Source organism: Thamnophis sirtalis, unplaced genomic scaffold (assembly GCF_051295495.1).
Source record: "Thamnophis sirtalis isolate CommonGarterSnake01/CBP01778 unplaced genomic scaffold, rThaSir2_p1.2 scaffold_7, whole genome shotgun sequence".
Taxonomy (NCBI): Eukaryota; Metazoa; Chordata; class Lepidosauria; order Squamata; family Natricidae; genus Thamnophis; species Thamnophis sirtalis.
This window is the reverse complement of record NW_028261387.1, coordinates 45,346,482-45,370,876: the sequence shown is the minus strand read 5'-3', so window position 1 is coordinate 45,370,876 and position 24,395 is coordinate 45,346,482. Positions and strand designations below refer to the sequence as shown.

Genomic DNA, 24,395 nt, shown 5'->3' with positions numbered 1-24,395 from the left:
CTTATATTTTTGCCCACCTGAAAAATGTGGCATGGCCTTAGTTTAGGTCATGTTGTATTTTCGGGAAAACACGGTGTGTGTGTGTATGTGTGTATGTATAACAGCAAAATTAATTTGTTTTGATTAGAGAAACATCAACAATTAGATTTATGGATATTGGGAACTCCTCAGTTTTTGCTGAAAAAAAAGAAAAGAATTTGTTATTTATATGTTTGCAGATTAGAAGGGGGGAGGCTTATAAAAAGAAGAGTGTTATGATGTAACTTTAAAGAGAGAGAAGGAAAAATATATATCTATAACTGCTAGCAAGATCAGAAGCTGCTTCTTTACTAATCTTTTTCATTCCCAATTCTATTTTCTTGCCCCCCTCACTATTATTTTTCTTTATTATCTTTATTTTCTTTTAGGCTATTTACTTGGTTAAAAACACTCTTCAAAAAAATAATTATTTAAAAAAAACATTTAAAAATATAAAAACTCTGAATTTGAAGTCAGTTTCCCATCATTCTGATTGTTCTTTCTTGCACCTTTTACAGAGGAAGAGAAAACAGTATTATAATTGTTCCTCTCAGCTTTGAATGAAAGTAGGAGCAGTGTCTTGCAAAACAGGATTCATCTCTGCATGCAAATAAAAGAAGTATGGTTTGCTTTTACAGATGAGAGTAATATGCTACATTTTGTTCTTACATTGATTCCAGTTTAGGAAATGAAGCCATGGTTCCCAGTTCTTATATAATGTTATGCTTGCTGTCCAAGTTTGTTTAATCACACCCACAAGAAAGTGGAACCAAGCATGGGCAAACAAGCCGTAAACTGCTTGTCACAATAAATTAACATTCAAAACTTACAGCAGTGTTCAAACACAATCATGTCTTTTGACGGGTGGGAGGGAGAGACACAATGATCAGAAGTATAGTAGAGTGCTGTAAAGGGATTATAATGCCAGCTAATTTGTTTTGATTTTTTTCCTTACAGATTACCTCCCCCCCCCACAAATCATCAGTTTTACTTTGGTACCCACACACATAATCAATTTCCTGATCAATGACTCCCAACTGAGATTATGTTCAGAATAGGTGGGAAATTAGTTTTGTGTTGCCCAAGATGCATATGGCATACATCTGCTTATATTACATCATATTTTCCATTGCATTCCATTGTCTAAACATATTGTTCTAAAGCACTTTATGTTGTCAACCCACATACCTCAGCACTGTCAGCAATCTGGACAAAACATTGGCTATCCCTAACTCAAAACCACATAAATGATCCTTCTCACATACTCCAATCTTTTCAAGATTATCCACTTGTTCTCCCTCTGCTCTAACACGCAGCCAGTCTGAAAAAGCAACCATCCTACCTACCTCATATGCTACCTTGAAGGAAGCTTTGCTGGGGGTGGTCATGTCTGATGAGACTGAGGAATGCAATGTGCAATAGAAGTTGCCTAGGAAGAAACAAGCAGGTTAGTATGTGACTGCAATTCATTTGGGCCCAACCAGAAATGCTGTCAGGGGTGCAGATTTAATCTTCAGGATTAAATAAAAGGAGGATGTGGCAATGGCAGAATCAGAAACAAGGGTGTGTGTTTTCTATCCTGAGGGCCACACTTGGCCTTTGAGTAGGGTAGCAAGGATAACAAGCCAAAGAATGTGTGACACCAGAAAAGGACTAGTTTTGATTTGATTACATATATCATTCATGAAAAATAATCAACAGTACCCCTCTTCAATCAATTATTTAATATCTCCCCCCCCCCAAGTCAACTATTGGGAGTCTCTGGGGATGTAATGGTATGTGGGAATGACCTTAGCGGATGAAAGAGATACTGCCCAGGGAACAATCAGATAAGAAGGTACAGCCCATAGCTGCATAATGGGCAAAGAAATTCAAAAAGGAACCTCCCTTCTTTCTCAGGCTGTAAAAAAGATGGAGGGAGATTTGTACTTACAGACTTACAAGGTTATGTTATTGTGGCCTTAGAATAAAAGGCAATTGGCTTGCAAGATTGATGTCAACCTTCCCAGATGGACCAGACAGGAAATATAACCAGTTAAGCTAATTCTACATTATTGTAATGCTAGTTTAAGATAATCTTGCAAATTTTATACATAGTATAAATTTGCTGTGGTCTTTTTCACAGACTGAGAAGGAAGGGAAATTCCTTTTTGAATTGTGGACTTAACCTCTCTTATCTTATTGTTCCCTAAGCAGGATTTCTTCTTTCTCCTAAGATCATTCCCATTACAAGGTGCCACTTCTAAGGCTGCTGGGCATAATACCCTGAACATTTGGTTGTACAGCTCTGCTCAAACTCTAGAGACAAACAAAACAGGAAACCAGACAACCAGCCAGAATCCAGACAACTCAAACCATTTCCGCTTCCCCTGTATGGCTGTGTCTGTCAGGCTTGCCAATTACCATATTTTTCGAAGCATAAGACACAAGATTTTGAAGAGGTACATTTTTTAACAAAGTTTTTGTACTCTGCAGACCCCCCAAACCTTCTGCACGCCGTATTTTTTTTGTGAAAAATTGGCATGCAGAGAGTTTGAGAGGCTGCAAACTGCTCGTGTCGGGGGGAGGGGCAAAAACAAGCCAAAAATGATTTGTTTTTCAAGAAAATGGGCCCTTTTTTGCCCCCCAAAAGGGCATGCATAGCCTTTAGGAGGCTTGTAGAGTGCTCCTGGGGGCTGGGTGGGGCAAAAACAAGCAAAAAACAGCCTGTTTTTTGCTCGTTTCCCCTTCCTAGCCCCCAGGAGCACTTTGCAGGCCTCCCAAACCCTCTGCATGTCAATTTTTGTAAAGGGAGCTGGGTTTCAGGAGGCCAAAAATGCTGTATTCAGTGTATAAGACACACCCAGATTTTCACCCTCTTTTGGGGGGAAAGAAGGTCCGTCTTATACTCTGAAAAATACGGTATTGCCTCTAAGCTGTTCTCTCTACTTACCATCATCTTCATTGAAGACAAAATCTCCTAGTCGCAACGTTATTTTGCAGTAATGGCATTTGAAGCACCCTCGATGGAAGAAGCGTCCTTCGGCACTGACCCTCTCCAGGATGTAGACGTGATCTCCACAGAAATAGCAGGCATCACTGCTTTTCATCAGAGAGACAGGCGAAGTCTATCAGAAGATCAATAGTTTCCCTTAGGGCCATGAATTCTGAGCAGTCTTAAACCTCAAGCAGACTCCCTCCTCAGATCAGGTCAGTGCTGATCTGTGTTATCAGGTTTCATGGATCACCCAGGTCAGAAACCAACAAAGCATGAGGGTTTGGCAATCAATTGGGTGTAAGTGATGGTAGAAGCCAGAGCAATGTGCAAAATGAACAATTGCAATGAGTTGCAAAGGGAACAACTCAGGTGCTAACAATATCGAAAGTACAATAGTTGTACTGTGTACTACCCTGAAATCCCAGTGCTGTTATCCAGAGAACAGAGGTCATAGTACAATTGTTCTCCAAGTAAACACTTAGTAAAGGATACCAATTACAAAGGTATCTGATAGAGGTGTGGGTACGAGAAAAAAATGCCCTTTGGATTTTTTTAATTTGACAGTTTAACCATAAGCTTGCTCATTTTGAATGCGATAAGGAAGAGTAAAATCTGAAGGAAATCCCATGATTAATTCCTAGCATTTATGGAAAGAATTGAAAAAATAACAATGTCTGAAAATCCTAAAAAGCTGCTATCAGTCACTGTAGCAATTCCAGATTAGATGAACCTATGGTCAGATTTATGGGGTAGCTTCCTAAATTTCTAGAGACATATTTCATGTTATATGTTAAACTCCAGTATCTTAGCTCAAAATAAGACAGCAAAATTGTTAGGGAGACAGATCCATTAGAGAGCCCCTGAAACATCCATCAAGGTAATCCTTTCCTGGAAATGTCTGAACCTGAACAATGCTGTTGAGCTTCCTGATAGTATGTAACTATACTAGTGGGATATTAAAGCAACTCCATTCATTGTTTGGTTAATCCAGCTTCTTCCTCATCACCTGGCTCAACAGCTGTTTCAGAGAGCCTCTTGCTAAACAGGGAAACAAGTGTCTTGATCTCTGGTGGAAAAACTAATAGTTTGGGCACCATCCAAAATTTTGGCAGCTGTTCTGTGCAATGACACAAGCACATCTCAGCCACAAGAATTTTCCATAAGTCAAAAATTTACTGTTATAGTTTTGAGGAGGGAAATGAATTGAACAAGTCTCAGTTGTGTTTTGAAAATGAATCTCTTATTGCCCCTGCCAAAATTCATTTATGGGGGATGGAATTTGTCAAATGACATTTGAATTCCAATTTTTACAGGTGGACCTTAACCACTGGGATTAGAATTTGAATGCAGGATTCAACATATTAGTCACACAAAAGCTGTAGTTCATAAATCATGTGTACTGGGGTTTCCATCTTTGTGTTCCAAAGTCAGAAAACTCATACCATTTATTACAATGATTTATACAACAAGAACTCATGTTTTTCAAAAATTGTCTACTAGGAATACTTATTCCATCATTGCCTGCCTTCCTTCCTTCCTTCCTTCCTTCCTTCCTTCCTTCCTTCCTTCCTTCCTTCCTTCCTTCCTTCCTTCCTTCCTTCCTTCTCTATTCTAGATCTGATATATTACCGTATTTTCACGACCAAAAGCCGCACCGGATTATAAGCCGCAGTATCAGTTAACGTTAATTTTTCAAACTTTTTCCATATATAAAGCGCACTGGGTTATAAGCCGCACGTTTCCCGACGCTTCTGGACATCTGTTGCAGTCGCGAGGAGCGGAGAAGAGCGCGAAGGTTCTTGGCGCTCCAGGAAGCCGCGAAAGCAGCTGGGAGAGGCGCACGGCTTGGTTTATCCTCCCTGGACGTCGCAGCAGCAGCCCCAAGCGCACCGTGTTTTTCGCATCGGGGCATGCTGCAAGAGAGAGTGAGTGAAGACCTTTCCGGATTGCTGGTGGAGGAGGTGCGGGCCCGTCGCCCTGTGCTCAGCAAAAAAAGTCCGGGGGAGTCCTTTGCACTGGCTGGAAAAGGTCTTCACTCTTCACTCATTCCCTCTTGCAGCACACCCCGATGCGAAAAACACTGAGATCGGTGAGTTTGGGGCTGCTACTGCGACATCCAGGGAGGATAAACCAAACCACGCGCCTCTCCCGCTTCCCGGAGCGCCAAGAACCTTCGCGCTCTTCTCCACACTCTCCTCGGCTCCTCACAACTGCAATAGACGTCCAGAAGCAGCAGGGGCTATCGAGCTGGAAATCCAATCCCCATTAGCCCCAAAAGCCGCTTCTGGACATCTATTGCAATCCCGAGGAGAACGCGAAGAAGAGCGCGAAGGTTAGGGTTACTGGGCAATGTGGGGGTGGGGGAGGCTGGAGCAGTTTCGTTCTGAATGGAGGGAGAGGAAAAAAGTTGGGATTCTCCCTGCTGCAGCCTTTAAATGGCAGAGAGAAGCCGAACTCTTTCCCCTCCATTCACAGAGAAGCTGCGGCTCCCTTTATGCCCCTCTGGCTGGCCCCCTCCCTCCCGGGGGGGGGGGGGTCAAAGTACCTGAAAGGGGCATGCAGGCTGCTATAGCTCCACTGAGAAGACATTTCTGAGAAGAGAAAGGGCTCCGGTCAGGCTGCCCCCAAGCTGATGGAGTGCTCGCAACCGCCCGCCTATCGCCAGGGAGACAGCCAGTGCAGGTGAGCCGCGCGATTGCTCCGATCGCAAGGGCGCTTCACCAGCTCGGGTGCAGCCAGACCAGAGAACTTTCAGTGGTGCACCGATTCCAGCAGCTGCGTTTTTCCTTGAAATTTGCTGTCCCGGCAACCCGAAGTGGACATTCTCCCAGCGGCGTCTCAGACACTCCCACCCTTAACCAGGACGAAGTGAGGATGGCTGGGCGCAGTTTGGTGCCCCCCGGCTAAGGAGGGAGGGAGAGACCCAAGGGACGTGTGCGTGCCTGCTCGCGGTCATTCGCTTGCGAGTTTCAAGTTTGAGCGTAAAATCGGGAGGGAGAGATTTTCAATCTTTTTCCATATATAAAGCGCACCGGGTTATAAGCCGCACTGCCGGTTTTTGATCAAATTTTAGGATTTTCAGTGCGGCTTATAGTCGTGAAAATACGGTACCTAAAATCAAACATCAAAGGATTTTCAGGATAGATTGTAACAAACTTTACATGCAATCACAATATCCTTCCCTAAGATAAATTCTACAGCTGATTATGAAGGATTGTTGAAAGGTGATTGCACAACTGACAGCATAACCCCTTTCACACAAAAATAATCACAAATGAAATAACAAACTTAGTTCAACATGTTGGATGTCAATGCCATGAACCCGGATCATTCCAACTAGAAATAATGTGAACTGACATAACAGGTCCATAGATTCTCCATCCCTATTCTAGCTGACTGGTTTTAAGGTAAAATCAGCATGGCATAGTGGCTCTAAGCTAGGACCAGAGAAACCAACGTTTAGGCCCTCCCTCAACCATGGAGACCCACTCCATGACTCACTTATTTGGGACCAATCCTCCTTTCTCAGCCCAATTCACCTCACAGAAGTGTTGTGGTGGGGATAATAGTAGTCAGGAGCATTATGTATACCTCCTTGAGTTGTAAAAAACAAAAATGTGATATAATAATGACAGAGCCTTGGGAAGGTGGCTAAAAATGCTAAATGCCAATATCTGGCCTACTGTGTAACCAAACATAATATAATTATTATCTCACAAGTTTTCTGTTGTGAGGAAAAAGATTTCTGTGAGGAAGAGGAACTCTTATGCATAGCCCATGAATGGCAGGATATAAATATACACATTAATAGTTTACATAATGACACTGAATATTTAATGTTCTACTAATCTTATCCTTTTCAAGAGGAAGGATGATACTAAAAAAATGAAACAAAAACAATGATGGGAGAACTTACCGCAGTCTCTTGCTTTAATTTCTTGGATTCTGCATCCTCACTAGACTTTTCCTACAATGAAAAGTTGTATCTTTGAAATGTCAATGAAGAGAGAAGGTTCAGGACTCTTCCAGAACATACTTAAACCCCCATGCTCCTTATCTCTAATGAAGTGGCAAGAATAGAAAAAACTGGGAAGGTTTGGTTACAATCTCGCATTCTCTGCTGAGAAAAACTCACCAAGTTCCGTTTACGTGAGAGAGATAAAGTCTTCTGTAGCTTGCTAAGAAAGAGGATAGCGCTTTTGGTGCCACATGGGACAAGAGGTGTCTCTGTTTTTTCCTTCCATTCTACAAGAGAGAATATGGTACTTTTTGGTACTGAAACAAGCTTGAGGGATATAGTTTCATTATTAAATCTATTAAAGTGGAGTGAGTACTCTGAATGAGAATGTCTCTATTTCTACTGCAGGGGCAACATGCAGATAACAGGCCTAGGAATAGAGATTCAATGAATGAACTACTGTAAACATCCATTGTTAGTATATCTGACCTTCCAATAATACTGGTCCCTCAACTCCTCTGGAATTCACAACCACGCAGTATGGTAATGGCCACCAACTAGGACTTTAAAAGGTACTAGACAAATTCATGGAGGATAAGGCCACCAATGGCTACCAGTTAGGATAGTGTTATTTCCAAGATCAGGATATGCAGTTTTCAATTATAGCTGTTATGATAGCACGGGAGGTGGGTGGCGGGGAGGGGGGGATGAAATGTCCCTATAAAAATCTGATTGACAATTGAGGAAGGGAAAGGAAGCTTCTATTTTGATCTAGCCCTGTTCATTACCATCAAGTGAACATTGCAAGCTGTTATCTAAGAGAAAGGTCAGTTCTCTGCAAAAGTTTACCAACTTGCCTATGCTAAATATTCATTGGCTGCACTCAGAACCAGATTCTTTGGGACATTCTACCTGGAGCAGTCCTGAAGGCATCATAAAATTGGCTCAAATAAGTGATGAAGCCAAGCTGCTCATCATCAGACAGCGAAGCCATTTCAGTGCTGGAGAGGACTGGACAAATGCCTAGCTCTTGCTCAGCCACATCTAAAGCCAGTTGGTTGTTCCCAATAGGGTCATTTGGGTCCAATGAATTGAAGTCCCTACAGTTGGAAGAAACAAATTACAACAACTAATCTCAGCCCAGCTGTAAAACATGATTTAAACATCAGGATGTTTTCTCCATCGGTGTTTCATTTCTGCGGGCTCCGCTGAAGAGAGACAAAGGAAGCGTAATTCATTCACGATTGCCTCCTGTATCATAAACATGGGTGGAAAAAGTACTTTGTTTTAAACAGATGTGCCTTTCTGTGAACCTTTGTTTTAACCCGCACAACACAAGATACTGCTATAAATAAAGTCAGCCAATGATTTTAACTAGAAAAAGAAGGGTGCAAAGGGTGTAAAAAGGGTGTAAACCTGTAAAGGTTTCTTTAGAAGTGTTTCTACAGTTATTGCTAGCTCCTAACATCTTGTGTGATGAGTTGGCCACGCACCAGGAAGGAATCTTGGAAACTGCTTTTCTTTTTCTTTCTCCTTATATATGTAAGTTTCAGTAAGTGAACACCAACCTGCCCTCCTTCCTGTAACAGAATTATGACCAGATGAAAAGGAAAAGTTGATGGCTACAGTCATTTGAGCACCAAATATGGTGCTAGAAATGCTGTAGTCATCCTATCAAGATCTGGCAGACAGGTTGGGAAGGGACTGTTTTCTTTGAAGTCTCAGGCTCTGCAGTTATTAGTCCCATCATCTCCCTGCAACAGAAACATTCAGAGAGAAAAAACATCTTTGCGATACAAATAAATAATTGCCTATATTAAAGTTTATGTCCACATTTTCTACTTAAGTTAACTTTTGTATCCATTTTGACTTTAATAAGCAGTATTTTATGAAATAAATTATATTATAGGGAAGGAGCTCGGACATAGTAGCTTTTAGTTATCAAAGCAAAAGTTACTTACAGTCTAAATTTGTCCATACATGGCCTAGTTATCTCATGTATGATAAATTGAGTTCTAAATCTCTATCTAAAAAAAAAAAAAACCAAGGAATTTGGTTCTGTAAAGTCTTTTAGGAGAAAACCTTTTACAAATTAAAAAGAAGTAAAGGGTAGAAGCTTTTCAAAGAGCAATTCAACCTAGAACTAAGGAAAAATTTCCTGATGGTGAAAACAATTAATCAGTGTAAGAGGTTGCCTCCTGCAGTTGTGGGTGCTCCATTGTTTCAGGTTTTCAAAAATGGACTGGACAACCATTTGACCAGGACCTTGAGCAGAGGTCACGAAGACCACCAAGAATCCTTTTAGCCCCTATGATTCTATATTCTAAAAATAGCTAAATCTGGATTGGAATAGTAGCAATAGGAAATGGTGAACCTAGAAATCCAATGTAAAAGAAAAACAAAAAGTTGGTACAGATCCGTATTAAACTTCCCAGAAATGAGAAAAATCAGTAGGGAATGGAGATTATTTAGTTCATTGGATCATGTACAGAGCTTCTGAGCCTGATTCTTACATTCACATTTAGCAGTTGCTGACTGCAGCATAAATTGTATAAATGAAAAAAAAAACTATCATAGATGAAACCCCACAGGAGGTCACATTCATAACTGCATATCAGCTCATACATACAGTATCTATGGTAATGGCCAAATCCTTGAACAACTAGATTAATGCTTGGAGAACTAAAGTTTTGGAATCTATGAAGGATCCTTATAGATCATTTAATCCAACATCTATTTGTGGGGGACAAAAGTCCCTAAAATGCTTCTGGCAGTTAATTAAAGAGAGATGCTAATGAAAATGAACGTACATGTGAAAACCTAAGTGTATAAAGTGATCTAACTCCAATGTTTGAGTGTATATAAAAGAAAGCTTTATTCCAGCCCATTTTAGCCTTTTCCAATATTAGTAGCTATTCTGTCCCTTCAGCTTTCCCACAAACTCACAGAAGATCTGGGCGAAAGTGATGTATGAGGGCACAAAGAGCCAATCCACTTTTCCAGGAGCGTGTGAAGTCTTCCACCTTGATGCCATGGTAACTGGCAGTGTTTGATTGACACCAATTAAGAAGCTCTTCATAGGCTCTACTGGTATCTGGAGTAGGAGTATGGTATTGCACAGAGAAAAGAGAATTGATATTTACTTATAAGAGTGTCCAATTCCCAGTATGTCTTCAGATACAAATTTTATTTATTCCTTCATTTGTCCAATTTATAAAGGAAAAGCTTCTCAGTATACCAAAAAAAATTCTTTTGTCCATGGCTGTTGAAAAGCAAACCACTATAGTAACTAGCAGAAATCATACAAAGTTTATGTAACTGATACCTCTGAGTAGGTTACTGTATGACTATATTGTTATTGTAATGTATAGAATAGTGGTTCAACCTGTCAGATACAGATCTGTGCAACTTCATTGCTTATAGGAAAGCCAACTAAAGTACATACAAAAATTCTCTAGATTCACATAACATTCCTCTAAAGCAACTTACACCCAAAACTATTCTACCTAGTTGCAAATCCTAAGGAAGAAAGTGCAAGCAGGATGATAAGGCAGATTAAAAAGAGATAGCAGTGGCAAGAAAGCAAATATCAGTAGATTCAGATATTTGATGATGAAAGACGTCTATTTGGAAGTTTGGACAGCCATCTAGCAGATTCGTTATTGTATCCTACATTGCAGAATCTGCACTAAGTGGAAAGTGGAAGACTGGAACCAGTGAATCTCAAGATTGTTTCCAATTCTACAATTCAACTATTCATATGCAAGAATTTGCATGGCTGCAAATGCTGTTTTGTTAAAGCAAGAAAAAAGTGAACATAAGCAATGGGATCCTTGCAGCTGGAAGCTAGGAAGAAAGCTACCAAAACTTGCCTTTGCAGACTAACTCTGGGCTGGCACGACTTCTTCTCTTGTTCTGCTCCATTTCTATATCTCCCTTAATGTACAGATTATGAACCTGAAAACAAAGGCACCTATTATTTGCTATCATCAACATGGCTTAGACCCTGAACAGAACTCCAGCTAATCTCTATACTTCCCAAATCCACTCAACTCCTAAAATCTTCATCTTCCCTGTTCAGAAAATGCACCAAAACCCATTATCCAACTGACCAAACCTTACAGTAAATGTCAGAACAGCCTGCAAAAACATCTTGCAAGGAAGATTATTGCTGAGGTCCTGCCATCATAGATAATATCACTTTATACGTTCTATTATGTTTCTGACTGCAACCAGTGCCAAAGTGATCAAAACTGCTGCTTGTGTCAGGTTGCAAAGGTGAAGGTGGGCTTTACAAAGCGAATGATTAGGAAGACAAAGCAACTACACCTTCTCCTCCATCCCTGCTTGTGGCAAAAGTACCTGAGAGGTCTTGATTGCCTGAAGGTTGATGTTTGGGTATCGTGTGGTGGGATCAATGCTGTACTGATTAACATTCTTGTTCATGTTGTCAGGTGAAGTCTGTGACAGCCGCTTATATATACTTTCTCTGGGTGGAGATTGAGCAGAAAAATATTCCAGTTGAGTTAATGAATGAAGAGTCATATTTTATACTTGGAAATCAGAATCAGCCTGGAGGCAACTCAGGCATAACTATACAAACAATATTCCTTGACCTTTGCTTCTTTTCACAAGAGTCATTCCTAACTCATTTTGCATTCTGAATATCAATACATTACCCTATGTTTTGGAGAAAATTCATTTGTAATCTTGTAATCTTAAACTTTCCCTATGTAATTTTAAATGTCCTACATTAACCTTGCCTGCCCTTCAGTCTATCCCACAGGCCCCTAAGACCCATGATTTCCTTCACAGGGCTGCAAGCTTTCAAATGGTTATGCCTGGAGAGAGAAACAAGAAGCTACTATTTAACGATTTTGATTCTTTTCATCCAATTTTCTACTGGGAATGTTCACTGTCTCCAAGCAGCTATTTTCCTTCCACGGGTTAAAAAAATAGAGCTTTCCCCCTCAAACTAGGCCAAAAAACAGTTGACTCGGGATTGTATCAAACAAGTAAAAGTTGATAAGCAGGATTTTCTTTTTTTTTTTAATCTTCCTTCCTTTTTATTTCTGCCGGCTAAAATTTACAGCATTCAAATATGCTCTTTTAAAAAAAAAACATTTTGGAAAATGGTTTAGCTATAGAAGTTAATATCCCTTACCCAATTTCACAGAATAACTATGACCTCTAATGAGACTACAAAAGAACTCCACAGTTAAATATCCTTTTATGGGAGTTGAAGTCCATGCATCTTAATGTTGCCAAGAATGAGAAACATACTCTCGCTCCCTCCTTTCTCTCTCTCCCCCTCTCTCTTCCTCTCTCCCTCCTTCCCCCCTTCTCGAATCCTAACTCTGGAAATACTGTACCCCTTCTCAATATGCTCACCTCTCAGCCAACACATCTAGTGGGGATACTTCTGAGGCCCATCTTTTTACCATCCAAGCAGCATCAAAAGTTGCCAAGAAACCTCTGCCCACACCAGTGCCCAAGGGCCAGAATGGCTGGAGAACAAACAAACAAACAAACAAGCAAAAGTTCAAGCAGTCTGGCTACTCAGCAACACGGGATACCTCACAATAACTCAAAAGACATTGAAACTAGACAAATGCTGGAGGAATCGGATATGGGTGTGAATCTTGATCCTGCAATTAGTGTACAACTGTCTCACTGTGCAGTGTTTGAGTTTGGGAACTGCTTGCTTTCCATGGGACCCCTTCCCATTGAGTTTGTTAGCTGGCAGGTTGAGCTCGGGGGGGTCAAACCTACCTAGTAAAGGCAAACAAACTAATATACAAAATTAAAAATCATCTGCATTCTGTCTAAGAAAAGGAGACACTCTGGCCTCAAGAGTCCAAAAGCAAAACTATATTTATATACAAACCACCAAATGATATGGCTCGTGTTAAGCACCAGTGAGGAAATGTCTGAGAAAAGTGCACAGCGCGGGGGTGGGGGGGATCCCTGCATTCTGCTTGGTTTGGATTTTCATAATCCTTTCAAAAAACCACCATTCTGCTTGCTAGAAGCTTTTTATAATACTTCCCATTATAACACAGCTGACATTCAGATTTTTTCCAAGCAGCTCAGCTTTATTTACATGTTTCCATACGATGACCTTTGAATAATTTTTGGTAATAATAGAAATGGGAGAACAACCGTTGATAAAAAGTAAAATCCTTCCCTGGATATCGTTGCATTAAAAACTATGAAAATTTTCCTTTACATAAAACAATGGGGATAGCAAACTTGTAATGGAAAACTGGCTGTAGCCTTGGTCTCTCAATTAACCTAGAAAATTCTTAGCAGATGAGCATTCAGTAATGCAAACGTCCTCTGCCTATATATTCTGAAATAACACACATTGATTGTCCCTAACCAGCTGCTTTCCAGATGTGTTGGATTTCAATTCTCAAACTAGAGCTGAAGTTGTGAACTAATACAATGTTGGGAAAGACTCTCTCCAACTGAATGGGAGTTCCAGTCAAATAGGTTTGAAATACACATTTCTCCCATTGAGGAGAGGCCCTTCCAGATGTTAATTCTGATCATACTAAGGCCACACTTACCTCCACCAAGCAGTCGCCCACCAACCCGATGAGCAGCTTAGCACCATTGCAGTCACGCACCAACGCTGCATTTTCTGCACGGCTCATGCAGGTGAAGTCAAACATGTCAACATCAGGAAGGTGGCGATGGTTTAGGGCAAATTGCAAAGTGGGCAACTGGTAGTTGGTGGAGAAGTTGGCAGCTTCTTTGGCATAAGCGAGAAGGGCTTCCTGGTTCACATTTTCTGGAGAGAGTAAGCTCTCTATATCAAGCTTATCCTAGAAATATAAAGATAATGTTTTAAAATAATATAGAACTGGCTGGAGAATTCTGGGAGTTGAAGTCCACAAGTCTTAAAGTTGCCAAGTTTGGTGACCCCTGATATAGAATAATAATTAAAGAGCCATGAGTTATATTGCTTTAATTCATAAAGCAGCTATAAGACAATGGGTCTACTGTGTATGGAGCCTACTTGCTGGAGAGGCTCAGATGAGCAATCTATACTCTCTGGAGTGAGATGTGGCTCTTAGTCTCATACTTTACAATCTGATTACGCCACTACCTCTCCCTGCTGCAGTCATAGAAAAACATGGGCTATTTTAAAAATGGCAACATGAAAGAAAAATTGGTTGAACCAAAACTGGGAAATGCAGGAGGCATAAAGTTTAGAACTCCCAAGATTTCAAGTTTCAGCATGAATTTAATACAATTAATACATTAAATATTTATTTTGTGTCCCCATCAAAATTTATACATTTTAATTTAAGTTTAATCTCAACTGATAGTCAAAAGCATTTGTTAAGGCAATTTATTAAAGGCAATTTAAGGAACCAACTTATACCAAGAGTGAAGTTTTAATTACATTGCACTGTGAATGTGGCTATACCTGGACATAGCTTATGATTTCTGGAATAATTCATCATCAGATTGGGAATTAGCATGAAACTAGCATGGAGAATCCTTTGTTATACATCTACGTGTCACTTATATATCTCAAGGACTGTAAATCTTACTTATGTTGAATTTAGATTTCAGATTTATGAAGACATTTTTCTTCTGCATTAAGTGAAACATATATAACATACCTCTTAGCTAAAAGCTCATATCATACATGCTTTCAAAAGTCATCAAGTTCAATTTAAGGCACAATTTACAGTTGGATCCACCACTCCCAATGATTAAAAATAAGTTTCAAAAGGGCAAAGATACTATACTTTTAAAAAAAAGTATTTATTAAAATATTAATTCAATCATGGCATTTGCACCATCGCTCAAAATGATGCAATGGGCCCCTGAAAAGGTTTCCAAGCCTGTCATACATACATTTAAGATTACTCCTTTCTTTAGCAAGCTATGCTTCTTGGCTGTCATGACGAAGTAGTGAGTGTCATCTTTATAGTAGACAATGTTTTCCAAATCAATACCTGATATCATTCAAACACAAGGAGAAAGTTATAGATAGACAAGTTTAAAGGAAGATACATCACATTAATAAAGAGAAGGCTGCCACTGGGCAACAGCCCAGAAGCTCTGAATTGCCTCTAGGATCAGAATTAGTCTATAGCTCAGTATAATTGCTGGTAAACAATAATGAGTGGCTATTACCCTTATAACCTGATTGCAGGATTCCTATTGCAGAAAACAGGTTGCTTAACAAGATAAGGAAATCCCTGTGGAATCATATGTATTTATGTCTTTCTTTTGTAACTGCATTAAAAACACAGGTAGTCCTCGACTTACAACAATTCATTTAGTGAATGTTTGAAGTTACAGCAGCACTGAAAAAAGTGACTTATGACCATTTTTCATGCTTACGATTCTTGCGGCTACCCATGGTCATGTGATCAAAATTCAACTGCTTGGCAAGTGACTTGTATTCATGTCAGATGCACTGTTCTGGGGTTATGTGATCATCCTTTGCGACCTTCCGACAAGCAAGGTTAATGGGAAATCCAGACTCATTTAATAACCATGTTACTAACTTAACAATTGCAGTGATTCAGTTACAACCACAGCAAGAAAGGTCGTAGAATGAGACAAAACTCATTTAATAACTGTCTTGCTTAACAACAGAAATGTTGGGCTCAGTTGTAGTCATAAATCGAGGACTACCTGTATTCCGATGTAATTATAGGATTAAAAAACCCAACCTGACTTATTTTCCCAAACAACATAGGTACATATATTATTGTATATTTTATTTTACATCATTGAAATTCATGGAAAAATAGAGGGGTCCTAAATACTGTTCCTGAACTGCTGACTGTTTCTGCTCGTTAAAAACAATGGAATGCCATAGATTTCAACGCACGATGAAAAACCATGCAGGCTAAAAGTTAAATGTAAACCCTCACCTGTTTTGTTACAGAGATTTTGGAAGAACTTCTGGTGGTATATGCGAGCCACTCCACTTATCTCAGCCACCTCCACCTCAGGTCTGCTATGGTTATTTATAAAATTGGTGGTAATGCCAATAGCCAATTTGCCTCGTGTCTCCTTCCTCTTAAAGCCTGTGAGAAAAACATGAAAGAGAGCCTTCCATCAACTGTGAAAGAAGAGTCAACCATACAGGAAATGGTCAGGGTAAGAATCAAAAAGAGCAACATAAACCGTATAGAGCAAACCATGCTCGATATGTATCCAAATTCATCCAAAATATAATAAATTCAGGTTTCTTTGTTACCGTATTTCAGTAGTGAAAGGACCCCAAGCAAACAGTACAATGTTTTGGGAGACCCTGTACCTCCAGAATAATCTCTCTTAATTCATTTTGGTTTTAAAACAGTCCCTAAAAATATTACCCAGGTCACCATTTAATTAACTACATGCAGCTCCATTTTAGCAAACATTTCCTGTATTTATGTTAACAGGTAGTCCCTGACTTGTGACCACAACAGGGATCAGAACTTGTGCTAAGCAATGTGGTTGTTAAGTAAGTCCTGGCTGATTTCTTTGATATTCTGTGCTGCAAATCATTAAGCGAATCCAGCTTCCTCATTGACCACTTACTGGAAGCCCCCTGGGGAGATTGCCAATAACGATCAGGAGACCCAGGACACTCTAACTGTCATAAACACATGCTGGTTGTCAACTGTTTGAATTACTAACTCATATCTACAAGTATCTACAAAGAATATTCCTTTTTATTTCATTTTTAATTTACTCTCTAGCTCAGTGTTTCTCAACCTTTGCCACTTAAAGATGTCTGGACTTCAACTCCCAGAATTTCCCAGACATCTTCAAGTGGCCAAGGTTGAGAAACACTACTCTAGCTGAAGGCAAAATACCTTTTTGGAATCTTTTGAAATGATATCTAGCACAGATACTAGAGAGGGAAAAAAACCAACCAACCAAAGCTGGACACCCACTTTTATCGTCACACTTAAAATTCCACAGAATCTGATGGCGTCATTGAGCAAAATTGAGAAGAGATGCTAAAAAAAGAATCTGAAGTTTCTCTCTAAAATCATGTGCTGCCTAATGTTTTACTCCTTGAGCACTGTTTGTTTACAATACTCCACATGAACATATATCTAATTTAAAAAAGTAATACTCTTAAATAGGCAATTTCAACTTACTGTCACCATTTCATAAACTTTTATATCCCAATTCTAAGTTTAATACAAATACTGGAGTTTCTTTTGTCATCTGAAAGGCTGGAAAAATGTTTCTCTGAACAATATTTACAACGACAAAAAATGAGGCTTGGGGAAATCTCCACAATCACGGGCATCTGAAACTTTTTTACCCCGAATTCTCCTGTCTAATCTCAGTTAAATTATGGTACATCATTCACCTTCAGTTTTTGGTACCAATAAGCATTCAACTTTGAACCTCTTTTTTACAAGCTAGAGTTGCAAGTTCTCGACTTGCATTTCTACATGCTTTCGAACTGCTAGGTTGGCAGAAGAGACAAGTACCAGGAGTTCACTCCATTACGTAGCACTAGGGATTTGAAACACCGAACTGCCAACTTTTCTGATCAACAAGCTCAGCGTCTTAGCCACTGAGCCACCGTGGCACCGCATTAATATCTGTAAGAAGTCTCTAAATCTGGAGCTGTTTCAATAATGTTCCCCCAATTCTGTCCATCTGAAAAGAGGATGCAAAGAGTCACAGGCCATATGTGCTTACCCTACCTTCTGGCACAAACCTTCCACCACCAGCAGAGATGAGGACATCAAACTCATACTGGCTCAAGGGAGATGAGCCAGGCTGCAGGTCAGCTCTCCATTTACTGACTGCAATATAAAGATGAAGTCAAGACTCTGGAACATGATGGCAGCATATTAACTCCTTTTCATAGGCATGTGTGTTTATAAAGGAATCAGAGGCACATTTTACTGGCTCAAAGACCTGTGGCTGGCTGAAAAGTAAGTAACAGTCCAACCTGCCTTGGCCCTTGCTAAGAATTAATGTCCCAATTCAAAATTAATTCACACATTTGCTTAGAGAGATGCAATTTTGCTTGCAGAGGGACCTTTAGCTATAGTTTAAAATATCGGGGAGGGGGGGGATATCATGAAACTAGAACTGTTTTACAGGTTAACACTTTAGAGCCATGAGTAATCAAAAGGATCGGAAATTATAGGGGAGAAGCAACCAATGATGATTTCTTTCTGATTTTATTTATATGGAAAGTCTGAACATCCCTAAACCAAACAGAATATCACCATGGAAGTTTTCCACTATGAATGACCATCCAAAGTATACATTTGTAAACCTGAGTTCTTTTTGTCCTTTCACAGTACTATCAGTGTCAGAGAAATGTTAGAATTATATCTGGGCCCAAATGCAATGGGACACTTTTTAGCCCTGAGTGTTCCAATTGCATTGCTTCTCTGCATGTTATCTTAATACAGCAGAAAAGCAATTCAGTTTTAACAAGACAGCAGGAAAATCTATTATTTATGAAGAAATGCCAATTCTCAGCACAAATAATAGAGTTTAATACATCTCAGCAGTTTTTCTCTTCTTCACCATAATTCATAGGTAGAATAATACTTTCCACAATGCTCTCCTGAAAAGTTATGCTTTCACAGTTCTTCAGAAACATAACAAGGAGCAAGTAGTTGAGGATATTGCTGAGGATATTGCTGCATAAGTGATAGAGAATAAGGTTAGGTAAGATACCCTGCCTTCAAATACTCAGAAGAACTGAGTATTATTTATATCTTACCCTGTCCATGAGAGTTCACTACTGGTTGAATGAGTCCCTTAAATTGTACACCGATGTGAACGTGAACACCTAACAACAAGGCTACTTTCAGCAGGATCAACTGCAGCTGACGGATACCTACAGATACAATAGGAACATACAAAAGAAAAGAGGATGTTTTGTATATGTATGTATGTATGTATGTATGTATGTATGTATGTATACACACACATATATGCATATACATACATACACATGCACATATACATATATACATATATACATATTGTTGTATTTGTTCTATCTTTTCCCACATTACAGACGTCTCCAAAAAGCTAGATTTTCACAAAATGTGTTCAAAATATAATTTGAGTCTGGTCATTTGACTACCAATGTGCATTTGGGATTTGATTATAGTTTGTTTGATTATCCATTTGTTTCTTAAAGTATCCTCAGGAACCTTCGCCAATCCCAAAGTTTGAAAGTTTCAACCGTCTTTCTATCCTGCTTCTTTAAAATTCAACTTTTGTTTTTACTGTGTGTCACGGGGAAAACAACAACCTGCAAGATTCTGATCTTTGAAGATATAGATATGCCATTGCATCATAATATGGTTTCCAAGGCCTTCATTGCTATGTATCATTAGTCTACATGTATTTCTTGACTGCAGTTTCATTTTCTGTTGAGAGCTGATGCTACAACATGCAGAAATATCCATCATTTCAACATCTGTATTGGGTATTCTAAGGTGGGTAGCTGTACCTGCTAGCGCTAATTTTATCTTTTTTATCTTTATTCTTAATTTTCCACTTTGTGCTTGACTTTCTTTATTAAAACTTTCAGTTCATTTGCATGTTCAGTTGTCAGACTGGTATTATCAACATAACATAGCTAAACTTTTGTGTACCTTTTCCTGCCCCTATTGAAATCTATCCTATCCCCAAGAGCTCTGCAAATCCTTTCTGCTGATATTGCTTGCTCTTGCTTAAGAGCGATCCTGGGATATTACAGGCACTCCTCTGTCCTTGACAATTCTTCCTAACATACTTACTGATGTGATCCAAGGTGCCAGTGCAGAAACGGCCATAGAATTTCTTGGCTCCAAGTGCCCTCAGGTCCTGGATAGTGAAAGGCCAAAGGTGCAGCACATTGTTTCGGGAAAAGATCTCTCTCTTCTCTACCACCACAACGTGGGCTCCAAGGAAAGCCAATTCAATAGCCGCGCGGAGACCACAGGGCCCTGCCCCGATGATCAGGCACTGAAAAACATTGTCACAATGAACCACCAGACATAAAGAATTTGACAAGACAATGGATACTCAATGGCACTAAAGCTAGACGGGAACTTTACACAAGACTGAGTGCTATTACATCAAAATAGGAGCCCCAATGTGGTCTGTGGGATAGAAAGAGACATTACAGAATACTCTCTCTCTCAGTTCCCCATTTTTCCTTTGCTAGAGACAAAGGAATGTTAGCGAATGTGTTATAGTGGAATAATAAATTACCATTTACAACAATTGCAGGAATTCTGCTGACAGTTAAAGGAACCTTATTCAGTCAGACATCTTTTTCTACTCAAAAGAGAAAGAAAATCCTATTTTAATCTTAGTGAATGTTGGAATATAGCAACATTAGAAATAATTGAAATGTAATATTTTTAATGTGCAAGCATTGAAAAAAGCTTAGTTGCTTGAAAAATTGGACCACCATTTTTTTAAAAAGTTAAATGATATTTCCAGCCACCAGGCAACCAAACATCCAAGCCCTGTTATGCCTCCTGGCAAGTCACTGCAGATCAGGATGCAGTGCTAAAAACTGCACCCAAGGCCAGAACATATATTTAAGGCTTATCTTGACCATCAGATACACAAGTCTGCTGATCCGTGTTCAAAGAACCCATGGTGCAATTGAAGGGAATAAACCAGGGGTGGGTTCCTGCCAGTTCTAACCTCTTCTATAGAAGAGGTTCCACAAATCTACTGTGTCATTTAGAACCGGTTCCAGCTCCCTCCCCCCGCTCATCCACATCACGCTTGCCCCACCCGCCACTCACTGATTGGCTGGCTCATCAATCGCCCCACTCACCTCTTAGAGTCCTATCTAAACCTTAAAGTCTTAAAGCTGTCAAGTTTGAACACCCCTGGGTTTTTTTTTCTAAAGGGTTAGGGTGCAAGGGTCTTGTAACTTGACAGCTTTAAGACTTGCGTGCTTCAAATGCCAGAGTTTATGAGCCAACATTTTGGTTGCTAAGCAAGAGCGTTGTTAAGTGAGTTTCACCACATTTTACAAGTTGGCCACACCCACCCAGTCACATGACTGCCAAGCCACTTCCACTCGGTCACATGGCTGGCAAGCCACTCCCACCCGGTCACATGGCCGGCAAGCCACTCTCACAAAGCAGGCCACACCTACAGAAGAGGTTCTAAAAAAAATTTGAAATCCACCACTAGAATAAACATGCAAGTTATTATTAGTAATGATGTTCATACAGCCAGAATTCAATCAGTATTTCCCACTTACTTTGTTGAAATACAATTTCAACCTTCTACATCAGCGATGGCGAACCTTTTTTGGCTCGTGGTGCCATAAGTGGGGGGAGCACAGGGGGGTCATGTGCAGGTGTGCCGCACCAATAACGTAATGTATGACCCCCCCCAGTGTGCATGCGTGCACTACAGGGGCTCCCCCACCATTTTTGCATGTTTTTTTTCGCCCTCCCCAGGTTCCAGAGGCTTTATAGGGACTAGAGGGGGGGGGTCTCTTTTTGCCCTACCCAGGCTCCTATAAAACCTGTGCAGCCTGGGGAGGGTGAAAAATGGCTTTTAAAAAGGGTGAACTGGGCATGCACGCTGGCCAGCTGACAGGGCAGCGCCTCGCATGCCCTGACAAATGGCTCCACGTGCCACCTGTGGCACACGTGCCATAGGTTCGCCATCACTGTTCTACACCATCAAATACTTGAAAAGCTCCAAAGTATCTTCCCAGCAACAAAACAAAAAGGCAATATTTCTGAAACACAAATGAACATTATGGTTTAAAACAGTGATGGCGAACCTATGACACGCGTGTCAGTGCTGACACGCGTAGCCATTTGGGGTGACACGCACAGGATTTCATGCAATTCATCCTCGGCTCCTGCATGGCCGCCGAGGATGAAAGAATCTGTGCTGGAGGAACGGGGGGGGGCGGGACGTGTGATCTCCCCCGCCCACAATCACTGTATCGCCGCCGCCCCTTTCTGAGCACAGGGGCTGCTGGTAAGGCGTGCGTGCTGTGCGCACACACGTCATCAGCGTAGCGAGGGAGGACCCGCAGGAGAGGAGCGCGGGAACAGTGCGCGCCTCTCTCCAGTCAGGCCGGCACAGAGAGTCTACTCCTGGGACTGTCGGTTACGACCGCACCACAGCAGGGAACTGTCCCCGCTATGAATATTCATATTCTTCGCCCTCGCGTCACTAGGAATATTCATAGCAGGGGCGGGCTGGAGCGGCATGTTGATGAGGACGTGGAGCTGGAAGCAGCCGACTCCACAGCCCTGGTTCACGGCACCCCAAACAAGTTCAATAATATCAAGGGCAACATACGAAATCGACTGATGAACAAAGAAGTTACTAAGCAGGTATGTTAAATAATTTGTTTTTGGTTTATTAAATACAATTATATATTGCAATTATACATTTTTGTAGTTTAAACTATAAATTGCGCAAAATTATGTTTTTGTCGAAGTGACACACAACGCGAGTTATGCTCGATTTTTTGCCGATTTTTGACACACCATGCCAAAAAGGTTGCCCATCACTGGTTTAAAAAATGTAAAGGCCAGGATAGCTTGACCTCAGATTGACCCCACTTGCTTTGTGTCTAGTATTCCTTTATGTCACAAAGTGGATGGAGCAGCTAATTATTCCTTTGTTCTAATTTTGTAATTTTGATTAATGTTCATAGTTTGAAAGATTAAAATATTTGCAATTTTCCTGGGATATTTGTTTCTTTTAAAAATATAAAATACTTGCAGTTTTTTGAGATGCCTGTTTCTTTTTATTTTTGTTATGTCTAGGGGTTTTTTTGTCTCCTAAGAAACTATAATATTTGTTGCTAAAATAATTCTTATTCATATACTGTGTAAAAAAGAATCAGCAGTTATATTAGTGCAATTCTATTTTGATTATTTTTAAATGTAGAAACACCCTTCTGAGGGAGTTCAGTTTTTTTAATTTTACAGAATTAGGCATAGTTTTAAAGGAAATATTTTTCTTCTTTGAAAATATAGATTTTAAAAGTGCAATCATTATGGAGGTGGGGTATTGATAAGAGTATAGAATTGAAGAAAACAATCTGTAAATAAGAAATCGGAAACTTATAACCCTGAAAGGCAGACCTAAACTAATCTCTTCATACCAAAGAGCAGGAAAATTGGTAACAATAATCAGGCATCAAGTATGAAACTATCTATTATACTGTCTAGACTTACAATTATGACACATATGGATCTACACCTTTGTTATAAAACTAAACTATAACGTGTCTTCATAATTTAACCAAAGGAAAGTCAGTACTAGTAATCAGACATCACAAAGCCAGTTATTATAATGTCTAGCCCCTAATGTCTAGCATCTCATATGGAAACCTATCAAAAAGAATTTTCTTAGGATTGTCATTTTGGAACTATGACATGGCTTCTTACCTTGGTGTTTGAACATGCTCTTCCCTGGTCATAGTCTTTGTGTCCAGCCTTCTTGTCCAATTTGGTCCACAAAGCTTTAGCGCTCCAATAATTGAGAGAAGACTTGAGCTTGTGATAGAAATGGATCTGGCCAGTGTGTTCCAGATTCAGATGACTGCACAGTTCTTCAAATCTGCTCAAGACCTCTTTGCACTGCTTGGCATGCAGAAAGGCGTCAAAGAGAGAATGAGACTGATTTGGTTGCTCTCCATCTTGCTGATTCATTCTCCTGGGACTTCACGGGCAAGAATGAAGCCTGGAAAAGAAAGCAGTAGATTACAGATGTGTTATCCTCTTTAGTTTCTTCATCCTGTGATGGAGAAACTAAAGGCAAAAGTGCAACTAAGGGCCTCAATTTGTGGCTGAGGAAGAGGAATGTGAAGTCCCACCACTCGTTTGCTTTTAGAAGCAGATCTTTTTCAGGCAATGCCTCTGTTTGCGTTCTAGATGAATTTTAGCATAAGGTGTTGAGAATTACAGAACTGTTCTGCCATTATACATGTTTAAGACTCTTCAGAGTTGATCAGTAGCCAAAAGAAGAGACATAATAAACCAAACCCAGAAAAGCATATATTATTCACAGCTGTTCTATAGCAGATGCCAATTATTTTCATAATGGGATTAAAACCAATCATAATTGTCAAAATTGATTGATTCACTGTTTTCCGCTGAGAATCATCCCTAGTTGGGATTATTATTATTATTATTCGCAACAACAGAATTGTATCACAGCGGCCAGTTGTTTTGCTGGATTTGGCATAGATTACTAGTCGGGCCCCACCCAGGGGCCTAGGACGTCATAACGTATTTTTGTAATATGTGTGCAGATCCAAGCAGTGCGGCTTTTTGCATTTGACTGATGGTGATTTTGTCAATTTTTAACTGTTTTAAATGTAATTCCAGTGCTTTTGGAATAGCACCCAGTGTGCTGATTACCACTGGAATTACCACTGCTGGTTTGTGCCATAATCGTTGAATTTCGTTTTTGGCCTTAATGGCATTTGTG

General features: G+C 40.1%; 1 protein-coding gene across 2 annotated transcripts in view; it reads right to left on the bottom strand.

The window, feature by feature from the left end:
- The window catches only part of MICAL1 (microtubule associated monooxygenase, calponin and LIM domain containing 1), a 48,508-nt gene that overhangs the window by 12,251 nt on the left and 11,862 nt on the right, over nt 1-24,395 (bottom strand). Inside the window, exons 2-17 of one of the 2 annotated variants that reach the window (XM_087719894.1) lie at nt 23,351-23,645; nt 19,715-19,922; nt 18,685-18,801; nt 17,645-17,746; nt 15,860-16,015; nt 14,829-14,929; nt 13,526-13,783; nt 12,345-12,460; nt 11,316-11,442; nt 10,826-10,910; nt 9,900-10,047; nt 7,866-8,053; nt 7,131-7,240; nt 6,912-6,962; nt 2,951-3,125; nt 1,377-1,447 (exon numbers count right to left, since the gene is read on the bottom strand). In XM_087719894.1, the coding sequence (XP_087576020.1) occupies nt 1,377-1,447; nt 2,951-3,125; nt 6,912-6,962; nt 7,131-7,240; nt 7,866-8,053; nt 9,900-10,047; nt 10,826-10,910; nt 11,316-11,442; nt 12,345-12,460; nt 13,526-13,783; nt 14,829-14,929; nt 15,860-16,015; nt 17,645-17,746; nt 18,685-18,801; nt 19,715-19,922; nt 23,351-23,614 (2,277 nt within the window). In that variant the 5' untranslated portion in view covers nt 23,615-23,645. Of the gene's footprint in view, nt 1-1,364; nt 1,448-2,950; nt 3,126-6,911; nt 6,963-7,130; nt 7,241-7,865; nt 8,054-9,899; nt 10,048-10,825; nt 10,911-11,315; nt 11,443-12,344; nt 12,461-13,525; nt 13,784-14,828; nt 14,930-15,859; nt 16,016-17,644; nt 17,747-18,684; nt 18,802-19,714; nt 19,923-23,350; nt 23,646-24,395 lie in introns of both variants that reach the window. The other variant, XM_087719893.1, reaches the window with a different exon arrangement.